The sequence below is a fragment of the Melanotaenia boesemani genome, chromosome 20, assembly GCF_017639745.1.
Source record: "Melanotaenia boesemani isolate fMelBoe1 chromosome 20, fMelBoe1.pri, whole genome shotgun sequence".
NCBI classification, from domain to species: domain Eukaryota; kingdom Metazoa; phylum Chordata; class Actinopteri; order Atheriniformes; family Melanotaeniidae; genus Melanotaenia; species Melanotaenia boesemani.
Genome location: NC_055701.1, coordinates 29,623,679 through 29,639,966, shown reverse-complemented (window position 1 = coordinate 29,639,966; position 16,288 = coordinate 29,623,679). Strand labels below are relative to the sequence as shown.

At 44.7% G+C, this 16,288-nt stretch overlaps 1 protein-coding gene across 2 annotated transcripts in view; it reads left to right on the top strand.

Moving 5' to 3' along the window:
* The first annotated feature begins 4,658 nt into the window (after nucleotides 1-4,658).
* Nucleotides 4,659-16,288, top strand: part of arhgap5 (Rho GTPase activating protein 5) — a 76,439-nt gene continuing 64,809 nt past the window's right edge. For both annotated transcript variants that reach the window (XM_041971249.1, XM_041971250.1), the window contains exons 1-2: nucleotides 4,659-4,798; nucleotides 11,469-15,399. In XM_041971249.1, the coding sequence (XP_041827183.1) occupies nucleotides 11,662-15,399 (3,738 nt within the window). In that variant the 5' untranslated portion in view covers nucleotides 4,659-4,798; nucleotides 11,469-11,661. The remainder of the gene's footprint in view (nucleotides 4,799-11,468; nucleotides 15,400-16,288) is intronic.

The window sequence follows — 16,288 nt, the reverse complement described above, 5'->3', positions numbered from 1 at the left end:
GTGTGGACAGAAATGAAGACAAGAATAAAAGCATTGTGTAAGAATAAATAAAGGAAATCCTCCTCTTGTGTGTTTCGTTAGCGTAGCATCACTTCTAGACCTCCAGCCTCCAGTCTGGTCCCGCTCTGCTGGACTGAAGGACCAAAGCTACTTTCCGCCTGTTCTTTTACTGGCTGCTACACGCTGGCAGCAGACTGGCTCCTTATTTATCTGGATGGGTTTTATAACATGAAGTTTTGTTTCACAATGACAGAACATGTTTTAGTGGTTGAGCTTCTTATTAACATCATCTCCCTTTTTCCTGGAAATCCTGGTTTTCCCGAGTGTGGCTCTTAGGAGGATTAATATGGAATGTGTCTTTATTCATGTCTGCAAACAGCTTTAACATCTAACATGTGGTGTGGAAGGTAAGAGTGGATTGTGTACAAATGTTTCACTTTTCACATCATTTCCTTGATTTTATTCTGGACCGGTGGTGTCGCCGTTTCCCGTTTTTCTAGATTATGTGCGTACGCCTGGGTCAGAGTTGCCGTGGAGGTAGGAACATTTTCCCGTCAAGTCTGGTTTTTATAAATCCCAAAAGCTGACTATATTGGCGTACGCCGGGTTTTGTTCCTATGCCATCTTTAGAAATGAGGCCCCAGGACTGCTTTCTACTCTGCCTTCTTCTCCTGAGGCCTCGACATGCTACTGCAGATAAAGACTTCTTGATTAGACATGCATTACAGCTGCACTAATTACCTGCTGCTTCCTGAAGCACCTAGCCCCCCCCAGATGAGCTGGAGCCACGCCCACCACCACTATGATAAACAGCTGTTTGGGCATAACATGGTTTTATCATGTTTGGTGGAAGAAAAGTCAGCCCATACCAACCCGTTATCCATTGAAAGAGTACATAAAGATTTTTTCCCTCCAGTGTTCCCAGAGACCAGTTTCAGTCATTGAATGGAGCAGTTCATGCTTCCTGCAAACACTGTGTGACCAGTTGCAGCTGTAAATACTGTGCCTGTTGAAAGTCAGACATGTATAATATGCCAAACTGCCAAATCTAGTGCAGGTATAAGGTTTTATGAATCACATCTTCAGGTGAAGTTCCTCTTATTCAGTCCACCTGGACAGGTGTGCATATGAGTTGGACTCTACAAGGCTTTATTAAACCAAAAAATGGTTAATGTGAAGCAGATCAATGCTGAACTGCTGATTGGTGGTTTCTGATTAACATGGTGAGAAGTGAAAATAAGCTCAGAACATTTTTAAAGGTTTATGGCAGAGAAGACCAGCGACAGCAGAATGAAGGAGCGCTGGCAGCTGAGCCAGACAGAAGCAGGCTGGCTGGTTTTCCAATGGATGAATAAGAACAGACTCACATGTAGACGTGTGTGGTGCAGAATCACAGAGCACAGGTCCAGGGTCAAAGCCAGGCAGGCAGTCCTAGTCCAGAAATCCTGAATCCAGGGGACAGATACCAAGCTCACGGGTCCAGAGCAGAGGCAGAGAACAGGGTCAGGTCCAGACCAAGCCAAACCAAGGCTGGAAAGGTTTGCAAACACTCCTGCTTAGAGGAGAGAGGAGCAGCTGAAGCACATCAGCGTAATCAGGACGTGATCCATGAGCAGAGAAGGCGACCACGAGCATGACTAAAGCAGCCACGAGGACGGCAACATGACAGTATCTGATGTTAAAACTGAGACATTTTATCATTTTGTTCATCTTCTACTGGGATAAAATATGGTTTTTATTTTACTCACACTCAACTTTTTTAATTAGGGTTGTAGAATAATAAGAAATGAAGAACTAGAAAGTCATGTTTTCTCACATGCTTTGCTTTGAAGTCTTAAATTATGATCAGGTTCTGACAATCATCATCAGTCTTATGATAAGTTTACCTGCGTCAATTATCATGTGTTGTGAAACCCTGCTGCACCACCAAGCAAGAGGCACAACAAAGACCAAGGAGCTCTCCAAACAGGTCAGGGAAAAAGTTGTGAAAGTACCAAAAGCCCATAAAGAAATCCCTGAGAACAACATCACACCCCTACAAACCTGCCATGAGAAGACCAGGTGGAGTAGCCCATCAATCTGAGAGGTGACAAAGAGGCCGAAGGATTCCCTGACGGAGCTGAGAAATCAAAAATAAATATATTGACTGGCCCTTCTGTTCTCCTTTGTTTCTCAGTCTTTGTCGACGTGGATCAGCATTTCTGTTCAGGCACTCTCCTCCATGCAGTTTCGTTTCATGAATCCCAACTTTTGCATTATTTTAAGCAAATATTCAGGTGTACACTTTTAAAGTGCTCAAACAGCATCAGGGACCCAGCTTCGTCACAGAGCCTCCATTAAAACGTCTTTGTGTGTGCATTTTTTACAGTGTAGAACCGAGTCGCTGCTTCTGGGAACACCAAGGTCTGGGGATGGAATTCCCTGATGGCGAAGCTTCATTTAAATGATGGATGTGCTGCGTGTTCACTAAGATAAAATAACACAACAGTTCAGAGCCGTGACGTGCGAACACGGATCATGATATCGTTTTATTTGCAGTTATATTGTCACTGCTCTTTTACAGTGTAGATGTACGCTGTTTTATTAGTCTCAAATTTAATAATGAATTCTTAAAATGAAAAACATGAATAGAACATAAACATTGGGAACGACATCATCCAACTTTAAAAAATGTGCTGACATTCATGCCCAGTTTATATAATGATAAATATTTAAATATTTGATGAGTAAAGGTCCAGTACAAACCACAAGAGAGTTCTGGGCCAGAAAAAGCCCCCAGCATTGGGATTTGGGGAGTTTGGCTGAGTCTGAGTGAACACCTCGTTCTTTGTCTTGTCCCTGAGCAGTTTTTGCAGTGTGGCAGGATGCACTGTTCTGCTGGAGGCCACTGCCTCTGCAGAGTGCAATGCTCCTAAAAACAGCTTCAGTGGGTGGTCCAAAGTGATGTCCTGAACCTGAGCTTTCTCAGGACAACTTTCCATAGTCATGCAAGGATAATGGTAAATGGACTGTACTTATAAAGGACTTTTCTAGTCACTTTGACCACCACAAGTCATATTCATCCATTCATGCACACACTCATGCAGCACTTCTGAGGAATTATCTATGACAGTGTTTCCCAATCCAGGCCCTCGGGCCCCCCTGCCCTGCATGTTTTAGATGTAACCCGACTTTAACACCTGAATTAAATGAATAGCTCGTTAACAGGCAGCAAGAGAACTTGGTGAGGAAGTTCATTAATCTGAATCAGGTGTGTTGGAGTAGGAACATGTCTAAGACATGCAGGGCAGGGGGTCCCGAAGACCTGGAGTTTTTCACACATTTGCACAGCAGTGAGCACATCGGAGGCAATGTGGGGTTCAGAATCTGGCCAAAGGATATTGCGAGTGTGTTGGATGACGCACTACTGTCCAGTGACGTGACTAATTTGTAAAAATCCCATCCACACCCATGCATATCCTAGAAAACAGACTGTGTCCTTTGCTGAATCTCTTCTGCTACCTGGCCAACCGAGTCAAGTGGGTGGAGTTTTCTCTTGATTTAAACTGGGCGATCAGCTGGGGCATCAGCTGGATGACCCGCTCAGACCCAACGGCTTGTTCGGTGAGAACGCCTCTTTTAAACACATTGGTGGAACAAACCAATCGGAATCCGTCTGCAGATAAACTTAGAAAATGTTCCAACTTGATAAATAGTGCTGATCTGTGGCCTTTATTTGAGTTCAGCAGATAACTGTGCATTAAAATAATTCCCTAAACAACTTCTGCTGATATTATGATTCTCTTCAGCTGCTCTAAGCAGTAACGTCCCAATCCAAGTCCTTCATACTGCTTAAGAAAGTGGTCCCCAACCCTGGCCCTCAAGGCCCACTGTCCTGCAGGTAAAGTATATATATGTGTGTGTGTGTGTGTGTGTGCGTGTGTGTGAATATCCTGAATGAGCAGGTTGTTCCATCTTCCCTGACGGCTCAGTGCAGGATTCATGGGGCTCAGACTGTGAAAGAGTGGTTCAGGGAACAGGAGACATCATTTTCACACTTGGATTGGCCTCCAGAGTCCAGACCTGAACCCTGTGGAGGATCTTTGGGATGTGCTGTGGTCGGACTCTCCATCATAAATACAAGATCTTGGAGAGAAATGAATGCAACTCTGGATGGAAATAATCTGGTGACGTTGCAGAAGCATCTAGAGACGATGCCACAGAGAAGCTGAGATAAAGGAGGTCCAACCAAATATTATTTCTTTTTTTGTTTTTGGCTTTCTTTTGGCCAGCCAGCTTATTAATACACGGAACAATTTTGATTTTCCAATAAGGATAAAAGTGTCTACTGATGACAAAGTACATAAACTAATGGTATCATCCAAACTGACTAGGCCTGTTCAGGGTGATTTAAATGACATAAAATGCCTTTACATACATGTGCTTCATATCTGAGTGTGTGACAGGTGTAGGTAGAAAGAGAGGGATGGGCCGAGCGACGTAGACAGAGAGTGGGGAGAGGAGAGAGTCGCCATTACCGCTGGGTAGCGCTGCTGAAGGCTGAGAGGAGGGAGCAGGCTCAGCTTTCAGCGCATACCACAGTACCAGCTCCAAACTACACCAAAATACGGCTGATCCGCCGCCTTACTGGACCACGTCTCCATATAAGCCCGGATTTGGATTTTGCTTGTGGACTCCTTTGTACGCAGATTGTGGACAGTGGAAAGGAATTTCTCTCTCTCTTTTTTTCCTTTCTAAAGTGGGAATGCTTCCTCCTGTTTTCCGTGGTATGTGGAACTGGGAGCGACCATGTTATTAGGTGGGTAGGGGCATGTATCTGAACTGACTTCATGAGCTCCGCTAGCACTCTCTTCTGTGGGCGAAAGCTGCCCACACGATAGCGCCCTACCGAGATAAAAAGGACCAGTGTGGGTACGGGGTCTGGTTTGTTAAATTAGCTCGGCGTGTGTTTTCCACCAGGGTATTCCCAGGAAGGCTGCAGCTAACGTTAGCCGCTAGCTAACTCACCCTCTTGGCATGCTAGGCTAACAGTCCTCGGCTAATGTTAGCTAATGGGGTTTGGAAAGGTGGGTTTTTCTCCTCTACTGGAGTATCGGGGCCAGGCCGAGCCAAGCCGGGTTTCGTCCTCTCTCCTCAGGATAAATTTCCAGCCGTAGCCTCAAACCTCGGCTCCAGTCGTAGCCTCGGAGCCCTGACGCATTACCTCGACGTTGGTTTTAATTTCAGGTTAACTAAGTCATTAACGCAAACTCCTCCAACCCGCGCTGTGTCTGCGGGTTTTGTACGTTTCCACGGATTATTTAATCTCTGGCGTGACATCCACCCCTTTCACCTCACTTAATTAAACTATTTTGAACGAGTTTAAAGGGAAATTCTGCTAAATTAACGACACTTTTCGCATGTTGTGACGTCCACGCCGTTAAAGGTGAATTAATTGTCCCTGACTTGGTCTGGAAGTTGCCGGGTTAGCATTCAGGGATGCATGTATGGAGGACAGGGAGGATTATTGAATTTTCCCGTCATTAAACAGGGTGTGTTCACACTTGCACAACCCAACGACCCAGCAGAGGTGTTGCAACCACATTTGTTTGATTTGCTTAAAGCAGGGAGAACATATCAGGTTAGTGGGCTTGTCCTGCAGCTGCAGCCCTGCATCCCGTTTCCATAGACCCCCTTCCTCCATTCCCAAAACTCTTCAAAGGGTTAGTCCAGCTTCTACCCACAAAGCCATCCTGATGTTTTTAAATGCATCATTTGTGGGACCCATTTGTGTTTGGAATAAAAGCAGTTAGCGTCCTTTGTTGTTTTGCTGTTATCTCCCTTGAGTGTGAAAACCTCAGGAGTTTGCTGAATGATTTGATGGGACTCTTGTGCTGATCAGTCTGTTCAGGGCTTTTCTCTCAAGCATTTGCTCATAATTGGTCAGTATTTGAAGCAAAACCCATGATCTGTGTGGTGCTTGAGATGCCTGTTTTGCATGCAGGAAGCAAAGATAATGTTTTTCTAGTAGAACCCGCCCGGTGTGGTTTTTTAGGCTGATTCAGATATTTGGCAGAAAATTTTAAGATAACTGATTGATTTACTGATAAATTTTAAAAATTGTGTTTTTTTTTTTTTTCCCAAAAATTGTTAATTGATAATTTTTTTATATGGATAAAAAAACCTTTAACGTAAAATGACATTTTCTCTACTCCATTATTTTCTTTGCCATGAAGTCATGACTTATATGACATTTTTCTCAGACATTAAAAAATGTGGACAGAGTTGCTTTTTAAACATAAAATGGTCCCAGATAGTCTGGAACTCATGTTCCTCCACAACCCCACAGCGAGCTGCTGCTACAGCCTGAGTCCCGTTCTAGGATTTTCTGACCGAGTAAAACAAGAGGGACGTCCTGACGTAGCTGCAGACAGAGTAATGTTCATCACTTTAACTTCCCTTCTCTCTGCTTCACATCCATCCTCCTGAAATGCGTCTCACCATGCAGCTGATGAGGGATGAAGCTCGTTCTGGATGCTCAGATCTACACTTTGGTTATTTCTGCACTTACTTACTGGCTTTTAAGCTGCTAGCTAACGCTATGCTAGTTTGACTTAACCACAGCGTCAGGGAGAAACTTAAGCTAGGTTAGCGCAACTTTAGCAATGCAACGTAAATTAAAAGCATGACCAACGCAACCAAGCACGGGTCGCTATCATGACACATGACAGAGTTAAAGTAAAACTGGAGACATGCTGAGTCATTCTTAACTTCACAACTTACCTGTCGTCAAGCTCCGCCCACACCTGTGGTGCTGCCTGGCTGTAGCTGCTGTTGTAGTTACTGACAGCGGTGAGGACTGAATGGAGTCAGAGCTCCATCTAGTTTACAAACTGCCCAATGACATCATTCTCCACGACTCCGACAGATAACAGCATTTACTGTTTTATGATAAATTAATAATATTTCGGCATTTAATCTGCAAAACTCAAGCCAATAATGATTAGTTTGAAAAGGGCTGTAATCGGTCTATTTAATCGGCTGGCGGATCAATCGGTCGGGCTCTGTCTAGTAGGAAGCTGGTTAAAAATGAGGAAACTCAGCTTCTGTGTGGTGTTTAACCCTTTAATGCCGTATGCATCTTATTTGATACATACGCTTTCTGAGACCATTTGCATCACTTTACGGTAAAAATCCTGTTGTACACAATCCGATACTCGTCTTCTGCCCCTTGGTCTAATTTTGAAATATCATACAATAATAAACAGTAAATATACAAAACATTTATTTTCTTTATTTTTTTCATTTTGTTTTAGGGCCAAAAATGAGTTCAGATTCAAAAAATTGGATTGAATGAAATTTTTTTCCCCATTTTTTTTCTTGGGTTGAGCTTTAAAGGGTTAAAATGCATCATGTCTGAGAAGCTTTGCAATTGTGTTTGCATTAATGCAAAGTGCAATTCTGCCCAGGTGATGTTAAAATGCTGGGAAGTGTTCAGTCCTGGTGTCTGCAGACCGTTGGACGGCATCGCTGCTCACAGGCCTCGTCGGATGGCAGGGTTGATGGTGTCACTCACCTACAAGCTGTTTTTCTTACATCATTGACACCTTAGGAGGGGAGCGTAGGTCAGTGATGCTCTGCCTCAGGTCTGGACCTGACTTTGGAAGAGGACTTCATTTTTTGATTAAAGAGCAACACAAAGTTTGTTACATAATTCTGATATTAGATAATCAGTGATGTTCTAGTTTACCAGCTTCACACTAAACATAAATTAATAAGGAAGTTTAACCCTTAAAACTGGAGCAGAAACTGGAGGAAAAAGTGGAAACATGGAAATAGTTTCTGTTGTGTGTTTGTTTCAATAACAATATTTGTTCTCCTGAAAGCCAAGACTTGAGAGAACGATGAGATGACAAAAGGCTTGGTCACTGTTGATCTGTGTGTTATTTCTACAAAGAGGTTGTCCTGAAAACATAAAGTATTCACGTTGACTGGGATTTAAAGCTTCAGCTTCTACTGGCTGGTTTGAGGGTTAAATGGTTTGCATTATGTTTCCGTGGCTGTGATGGCAGATGAAACTTAAAACTTGATTATGTAAGTTCACTGGCAGCTAAAAACTGTCTGATAAGGCTTTTGAAAGCTGAGTGAGAAGTCCTGTGAGGCAGAGTCAGAGCACGTCCACAGCTCTCATTACTCTTCTACAATTTATCGTCAGTAGAGAGGACATGTAAGGTTTAGGGATTCCACTTTTAACATGTTTTTAGGCTGGAAAGTTACTCCATGTGTCTTAGGAGGTAGTTTGTATTTCACTCATAGGTTTGATTAATCTCTTCCTGTGGGGGGAGATTGTCTGGACTAGAGTCGTCATAGATCAATGGTGCTTCGTTTAAAGCAGATGGGACACAAAAAGTTTACTTTTACATAAAAGTCCTGATAAATCATCTGAGAAAGGTTTCCGACCCTTGTCTGTGTGTTCTGCTGTGCTTCAGGGCTTAACAGCATTTAGTCATCTCTAAAACCAGCTTGCCAAGTGATACCTTAATCCCCCTCGAAACCGTGGCGTGAATGGAATAATCACAATGCCCGAGCCTGCTTTTAGCCGTCAGCGCAGCACAAATGCAGCGTGGGCTGTGTGTTGGCTGCCGACATTAATCAGACGATCACAAGCTCCATCGAGGTGTTCACAGTTTGCAGCTAATTGGCTAGCACCACCGCTGTGCCTCTCTCTATACAGGTTACCTTCTGTTGAAATTTGCATAGGGAGCATTAAGGATCAGTTCCTTTCTCAATCAAGTCCAAAAAGAAAAGAAAATACTTCAAACTTTTCTGTTTCTTGGTTGCATCGCCTGCAGTGTTAATATCTGCTTGGTTGTGATTGCACGTTGGCCCAGCCCCTCTGCCAGGGGAAAAGGGTCATATAACTGTTCAAACAGGGCGTTGGGTCCAGGTTGGACTGATTGCTTCTACTCCCTGATCCAAGAAGAGACGGCCAAGACCGGGTTTGTGAACTCTAGGAATGACTACAATGCTAAATGCAGGGCTCTAGAGCTTTCAGGCTGCCCAGCTTCTCCTAGGAGTAGACGTCAGACTTTTATCCAGTTGAATGTGTCTCTCTGTTCTATTTATGTCTGTTCAGGCAGAGAAGGGTGGGTCTTCACTCATGTGGCACCATTATTGGTTCTAATTATAGAGAGATAGTCACGATATTACAATTATCACGATTCTTCGTGGGTTAATTACTTTCCATCACTAGAAATGTGTAGAACCAACTCTCCTTCTAGGTCTTTATGTTTTTTTCTGTCTTGTGATGCCAACATAACAATATAATGTAGAAACAAAGTAAATACATAAATATAATAAATACATATCATTTCTCAGAGAAGAAGATGAAAAGGCTACAGGACCTCTACCTGGACTGGGGAGGCTTCTTTCTGGAAACTACTTTATAAAAATGTTTTGAACATTTCTTTGGGAAGCAGGTTGCCAGTTTGCTCTCTGAACCCACAGGTTTTGATCCATGCACGAGATGCGCTAACTAGCCGAAAGGTTTCAAACTAATCTTTTATGTAAAGTGACAATATTTAAGGATCTTTAGGATGAATTAATCGTGTGGTTAAATGGTAAATTGTCTGTACTTACAAAGCACTTTACATATATGTCACATTCACACACACATTCACACACACATTCACACACACATTCACACGCTGATGGGGGAAGCTGCCATGCCAGGCGCTAACCACGACCCATCAGCAGCAACTAGGGGTTCGGCGTCTTGCTCACATACTCTACCACTGAGCCAGGCCGCCCCCCAAAAATACTGCAGTTAATTGTGAAATCAAGTAAAGTGGTCATCTGATGTCTTTGTCTCTGATTGGCTCTGATCCAGAGGTGGACGCTGTTTTATGTTTGTTGAGGTAGCTGCTGGCATCAAGCACGACAAAGAACATCATAAAAAACAGCTATAGAGACAAATACAGTTACCCTACTCTGAGAGAGAATCTCTGCCATGGATGAGATGTCCCTGAGATGGACGTGACGCCTCCGCGATGGACGTGACGTCTCATCGATGGATGTTACGTCCCTGCGGTGGACGTGGCGTCTCATCGATGGACGTAAGGTCCCTGCGGTGGACGTGGCGTCTCATCGATGGATGTGGCGTCTCATCGATGGACGTAAGGCCCCTGTGGTGGACGTGGCGTCTCATCGATGGACGTAAGGTCCCTGTGGTGGACCTGAGGTTGTCGGTGCAACGCCGGAGCAGGTGTTGGACTGTAATGGAGGGGAAACGCTGCGACCAGTGCAGGAGATTCGTCCGGAGCCTGGTCGTGTTGTGCCATCTCTGAGGTTTTGTGCTGAGCAGGAACTGCTCATTGAATCAGACGTAGAGAGTAACTCCCTGGTTTTTTGTTACTGGCAGGTGTGGCGCAGGTGTAAGAAGCTTGCAGCAGCTTGTTCTGGTTTTGAGCTCTAAAAACCTGACAGACCGGCTAGTCTCTGTTCTCTGTTTTACTCTATGATGTAATATCTCGGGTGTGTTTGAGGGGTTCTAACTTGTTCCTGTTTTTTTATTGAACTTAGCTGTTAAGACTTCTTTACCAGTGTCTGCCCGTGTTACGGTTAATCTAGCCCTCCCTAAACTCCCTGCTCTTCCATCATCACCATGGCCTCTATAAACACTGAGGGGAGCCTCACTGCTTTATGTGGATAAACTAGGTTCCTCCTCTGGAGGCCTGACTCACACAGCAGATTTAATGACTGATTAAACAAGAAAAAGTCACATTTTCAGTAATAATTTACTAATAACTTTGTCAGTATTGAAAGATCTCGTGTCACCTGACAGCATAATGATTCCACGAATGATGCAGACTGCTTCTAATCAGGGTTAACAGCTACATTAAAAGAAGAATAGCCTAAATAGTCAGCATTATATATTAATTCTCTAGGATGTGCTGATGACAATGACAGATTTGAACTGATTTGTCTTCACTGTTTCATTCTCACAGCAAAGCAAATCATTTCTAGGTCAGTGACTGTCAAAGGGCTGGAGTTGCATGCCATTTTTATCTTGCCTTGGCACAAATTGGTTGAAAGCACTCCTTTTTCTGTGCGAGGGGAAAAGTGACATTGCTGAGCGCGCTCCATGACTGAATTACTTCCCCTCCCCTTACATAAATGTTACTGTCGCATACGTTGCTGCTTTCTGAGAAGAACATTTTGATATAGCTGTTAGAAAAATGATTTTTCTTTTACTTATAAAACATAAAAAGGACTTCTGCAATCATTTTTACATTACAAACCTCCTCTGGACCAGCATATCTCTATAATGTGAAACCTAATGAAAGATCTTTTTTTTTTCTTTTTTTTTAGAATGAATGCACCACACACACCAATGCATGTATCAAAGGGTTATGCAAAGAAACAAAGATCGTATTCATTGTTTTTATTTGGCATTATTTTGTCCTAATTCTGAATTTCCTATCTTGCAGGGAGGTGATGAAAAGAGAAGCTGGCTGCTCTGTCCCAGCTTGAGGAAAAAAGCTGGAAAGAAGCGGAGTGTGTTTCGGACCGAGGCATACAGTGGAACAAAGGGAAATATAAAATGGCAGAGCCTCTGTCCCACTGACGAGCAGGACTGGAATGTTATCTTGACCTTTTTTCTTGAAAGTAACCAAGTTAGCGATGAGTGGGGCCAAGAACAAGGATGCACGCCCCCCGACATTCGCTGTCAGTGTGGTTGGCCTCTCTGGGACAGAGAAAGAAAAGGGCAACTGTGGCGTGGGCAAGTCTTGCCTCTGCAACCGATACGTGCGCCCTGATGCAGACAATTACTACCCTGAGCACACCTCTGTGCTCAGCACGATAGACTTTGGTGGACGTGTGGTTAACAATGACCACTTCCTGTACTGGGGGGAGCTGTCCCATCGAGGGGACGAGGGTTTGGACTGTAAAATCCAAGTCATTGAACAAACTGAGTTCATCGACGACCAGACGTTTCTTCCACATCGGAGTACAAACCTGCAGCCGTACACCAAACGAGCTGCAGCCACCAAGCTTCAGTCGGCCGAGAAGCTGATGTACATCTGCACAGACCAGCTGGGCTTGGAGCAGGACTTCGACCAGAAGCAAATGCCTGATGGGAAACTGAACATTGACGGCTTTGTGCTTTGTGTTGACATCAGCAAGGGTTGCAATAGGAAATTTGATGACCAAATGAAGTTCGTTAACAGCCTTTACTCTCAGATCGTCAAGTCAAAGAAGCCGATTGTCGTTGCCGCCACGAAATGTGACGAGTGTGTGGACCAGCACCTGAGGGACCTGCAGGCCTTTGTTGCCAGTAAGAAGAACTTGATGCTAATTGAGACGTCAGCACGCACCAATGTAAACATAGAGCTGTGCTTCAATGCTCTTATCCAGCAGCTGGATAAAACAAGAGGAAAGCCAAAAACTGTGCCATACCTGGAGGCCTATAAAACCCAACGGCAACTTGTTGCCTCAGTAACGGATAAATTTGAGAAACTGATGATACACACAGTAAGAGATTATCACACCACGTGGAAAACAGTAACAAGTAATATGAAGGGCCAGCCAGACTATGATGAGTTCATTACTTTGGAGGGCTCTAGAAAAGCTCTTAGTATGTTCACAAAGCACATTGCACATCTGAAGCAGGAGCACGTTAAGAGGAGGAGGGAAGAGTACCTGACGACACTGCCAAAAACCCTTAACAATCTTTTTAATAGCCTGGATGAAGTCGAACATCTCTCATGGCCAGAGGCACAGAGTGTCATCCGCAACCGACCCGATTTCCACTACTGGTTTGTGGTGCTGGAGCAGACGCCGTGGGATGAGACGAACCACATCGACAACAGTGACCGAAGGATACCCTTTGACCTCCTCAATACCCTGGATGCAGAGAGGATTTACCACAGCCACGTCCAGCACCTGCTGTCGGAGAAGAGAAGGGTGGAGATGAAGGAGAGGTTCAAGAGGACACTGGAAAGGGTTCACTTTATCAGTCCGGGGCAGCCTTGGGAGGAAGTCATGTGTTTTGTCATGGAAGATGAGGCCTACAAGTACATCACAGAATCAGATAGGAGGGATGTTTACTGTAGACACCAGCAGGAAATAGTTGAAAAGGCCAAAGAGGATTTTCAGGAAATGCTTTTTGAGCATGCAGAGCTATTTTACGACTTGGATCTGAATGCAACCCCCAGTTGTGACAAGATGAGTGAAATTCACAGTGTGCTAAACGAGGAGCCCAGATACAGAGCTCTGCAGAAGCTTGCCCCGGATAGAGAGTCACTCCTCCTGAAACACATAGGCTTTGTTTACCACCCCACCAAGGAGACATGCCTGAGCGGGCAAAACTGTGTAGATCTTAAAGTGGAACAGGTTTTGGCAAACAGGCTGGCGCAGCTTGATCATGGACACTCTAATCTCTACTATAACAGTGCTAACATCGATAAGATCAACCTCTGCCTTCTGGGAAAGGAGGGTCTTTCGCAGGAATTAGCCAATGAGATTAGAGCTCAGTCCACAGACGATGAGTACACCCTAGATGGTAAAATTTATGAACTTGACCTTCTTCCTGTGGATGTCAACTCCACGCTGCTTTTCAGCCACACGTGGATTGCATCGTTCAAGCCACACGGCTGCTTCTGTGTGTTCAACTCCATCGAGTCACTCAACTCCATTGGCGATTGCATCGGCAGGATCAGAGCAGAGATAGCACAAAGCCGACGAGATAGATTCGCTCAGCCTCTCCCTTTTATTCTCATCCTTGCAAATCAGAGGGACAGTGTTTGCAAAAACATCCCTATCCTAAGGCACCAGGGCCAGCAGCTGGCAAACAAGTTGCAGTGCACCTTTGTCGACATCCCCTCTGGAGCTTTTCCTCGGAAATTTACGGAGTTCCAAATTAAACAGGGGCTCCGAGCCGTGCTGGAAGGGCTGAAGCACAGCTTTGACGTCCTGACCCCGCTGCCTTGCATCAAAGACATGACGGAGATGGACCTGAGAATTGTCATGTGTGCCATGTGTTGGGACCCCTTCAGCGTTGACCTCATCCTCTCGCCTTTCCTCGACTCCCACTGCTGTAGCGCCGGGCAGCCAGGCCAGAGCAACACGCTCGTCTTAGATAAGATCATTGGGGACAGTCGGAAGAGGATCCAAGTTACCGTCCTCTCCTACCACTCTGCTATCGGTGTCCGTAAAGATGAACTGGTGCACGGCTACATTCTGGTTTACTCTGCCAAACGCAAGGCCTCGATGGCTACGCTGCGGGCGTTCTTGGCTGAAGTCCAAGATGTGATCCCCGTCCAGATGGTTGCTATCACAGACAGTCAGGCCGACTTCTTTGAGAATGATGCCATCAAGGAATTAATGACAGAGGGAGAGCATATTGCCACGGAGATTGCTGCCAAGTTTACGGCGCTCTACTCGCTGTCACAGTATCATCGGCAGACGGAGGTCTTTACCCCCTTTTTTAATGAAGTTCTGGAAAAGAAGCCGAACATTGAAAGCTCCTTCCTGCTCGACAGCTCATTACGCGAATGCACCACTGGAGCCAGTGAAGATGTCTTTCCTACATCGCCTCATAGCCATTCACCGGCCTACAACACCTACTACCCAGAATCAGATGATGATAATGAGGCCCCCCCACCTTACAGTCCAATCGGTGATGAGGTTCAACTTCTCCCTACTCCAAGTGAACGAGCCAAGTATCGCATTGACCTGGAGGGCAATGAGTATCCGGTCCACAGCACGCCTGTTGGTGATCACGAGCGCAATCACAAAGTGCCTCCACCTGTCCGGCCCAAACCAGTCCCTCCCAAGCCTAATGTGAAAAAACTGGACCCCAACCTGCTCAAAACCATCGAGGCTGGCATGCGAAGCAACCGCCGCTTGCAGCGTGGGCCGGTCCCGCACCTGGAAGAGGTGGAAGCATCAGACAACTATGCAGATCCTGTGGACACCTTGCTCAGGTCCAGGGGTTACCACAACGATGATATATACGCTGTGCCTGATGATGCACATAGCCGCCTGGTCAAAATTAGAAACTCCTTTGGAGGGTTACATGGTGTTCACGGAGCAGAAGAGGAGAATGGATTCGATCGGAAGTCTCAGGCTGGAAGGCGTCCATCAAAGTACAAACATCGGTCTAAAATCTTATTCAGTAAAACCAAGGCCTACCAAAGACGCTTTCAATCTGACAGCGATGGGGAAGAGTCATGCCCCGCCACGCAGAAAAAGAAAAAGGGAAGAGCCCATCGGGGCAGCGAGGAAGACCCACTCCTTTCCCCGGTCGACCCATGGAAGTCAGGTATAGATAATCCTGCAATCACCTCCGATCCTGAGCAGGAGGACAAGAAGATGAAGAAGAAAAAGACACCCAAGACACCAAAGGAACCCAAGAAGGTGAGTCTTCCCCATTCTGATACACTGGCAGAATATTAATGTCACTTCATATTTAATCTTTTGCTTTTGGCAAACTGTGTTCTTTGAAAATGCTTTGAAGAAATAATTTAAAAAGCTAAAACAAAGTGCCTAATGTGTAAATGAGAGCACAAGAGTGGCTAGTTGTGTGTGAGCGGTTGTGTGTAAGTGTTGGATGAGCACATTTTTATAGGCCCAGGACTCATATTAAGAATTAATGTATTTGATAATTGATGGAATACGGTCTTATTGAAACTGTTTATGAGCCTCGGTAGCCTACAGGACTCAGACAGGCCATAAAAGCAGCTTGATAAAAGCTGCACTGTTAAAAGACAGTAGGGCTCTTTATGAAGTTAGAGCTGAAGCTTTATCTCTCAGACAACTCTTTAACAGCTTTGCTGAGACGTCTGAGAGCGTATAGAAATATGTAAGCAAATATGAACTAGAAGCACTCAGAGAGCGCAGACCTCCACCAAGCCTCTGTCATTTCTTTGCCATTGATTGATGGCTAAATTTTAGTTAGAAGCTCTAATGGCAAAATGATCCCTCTCTCCCAATAGCAAAGAATCCTTTAAAAAATTCCTGGGTCCAGGCGGTGATCCTTATCCCCCCTAAAATCTATTCATGTGTTCCTTTATTCCATTTCTGAGATCTCCTAAAAATTTAATTAAAATCTGTCCATAACTGTTTTATGTCAGTTCTGTTGCTAATAGACAGAGACAGACCTCCACCTTGGCAGACGTAATAATGCTAATGGGCAGAATTACCTGGCAGTTAACAATTTTATATGTATTCAGCTGATTATTGCACCTGGATATTTGTTCCTTATTAATTACTTTACCCTTTAGGTAAAGTAATGATGACAGGCTGT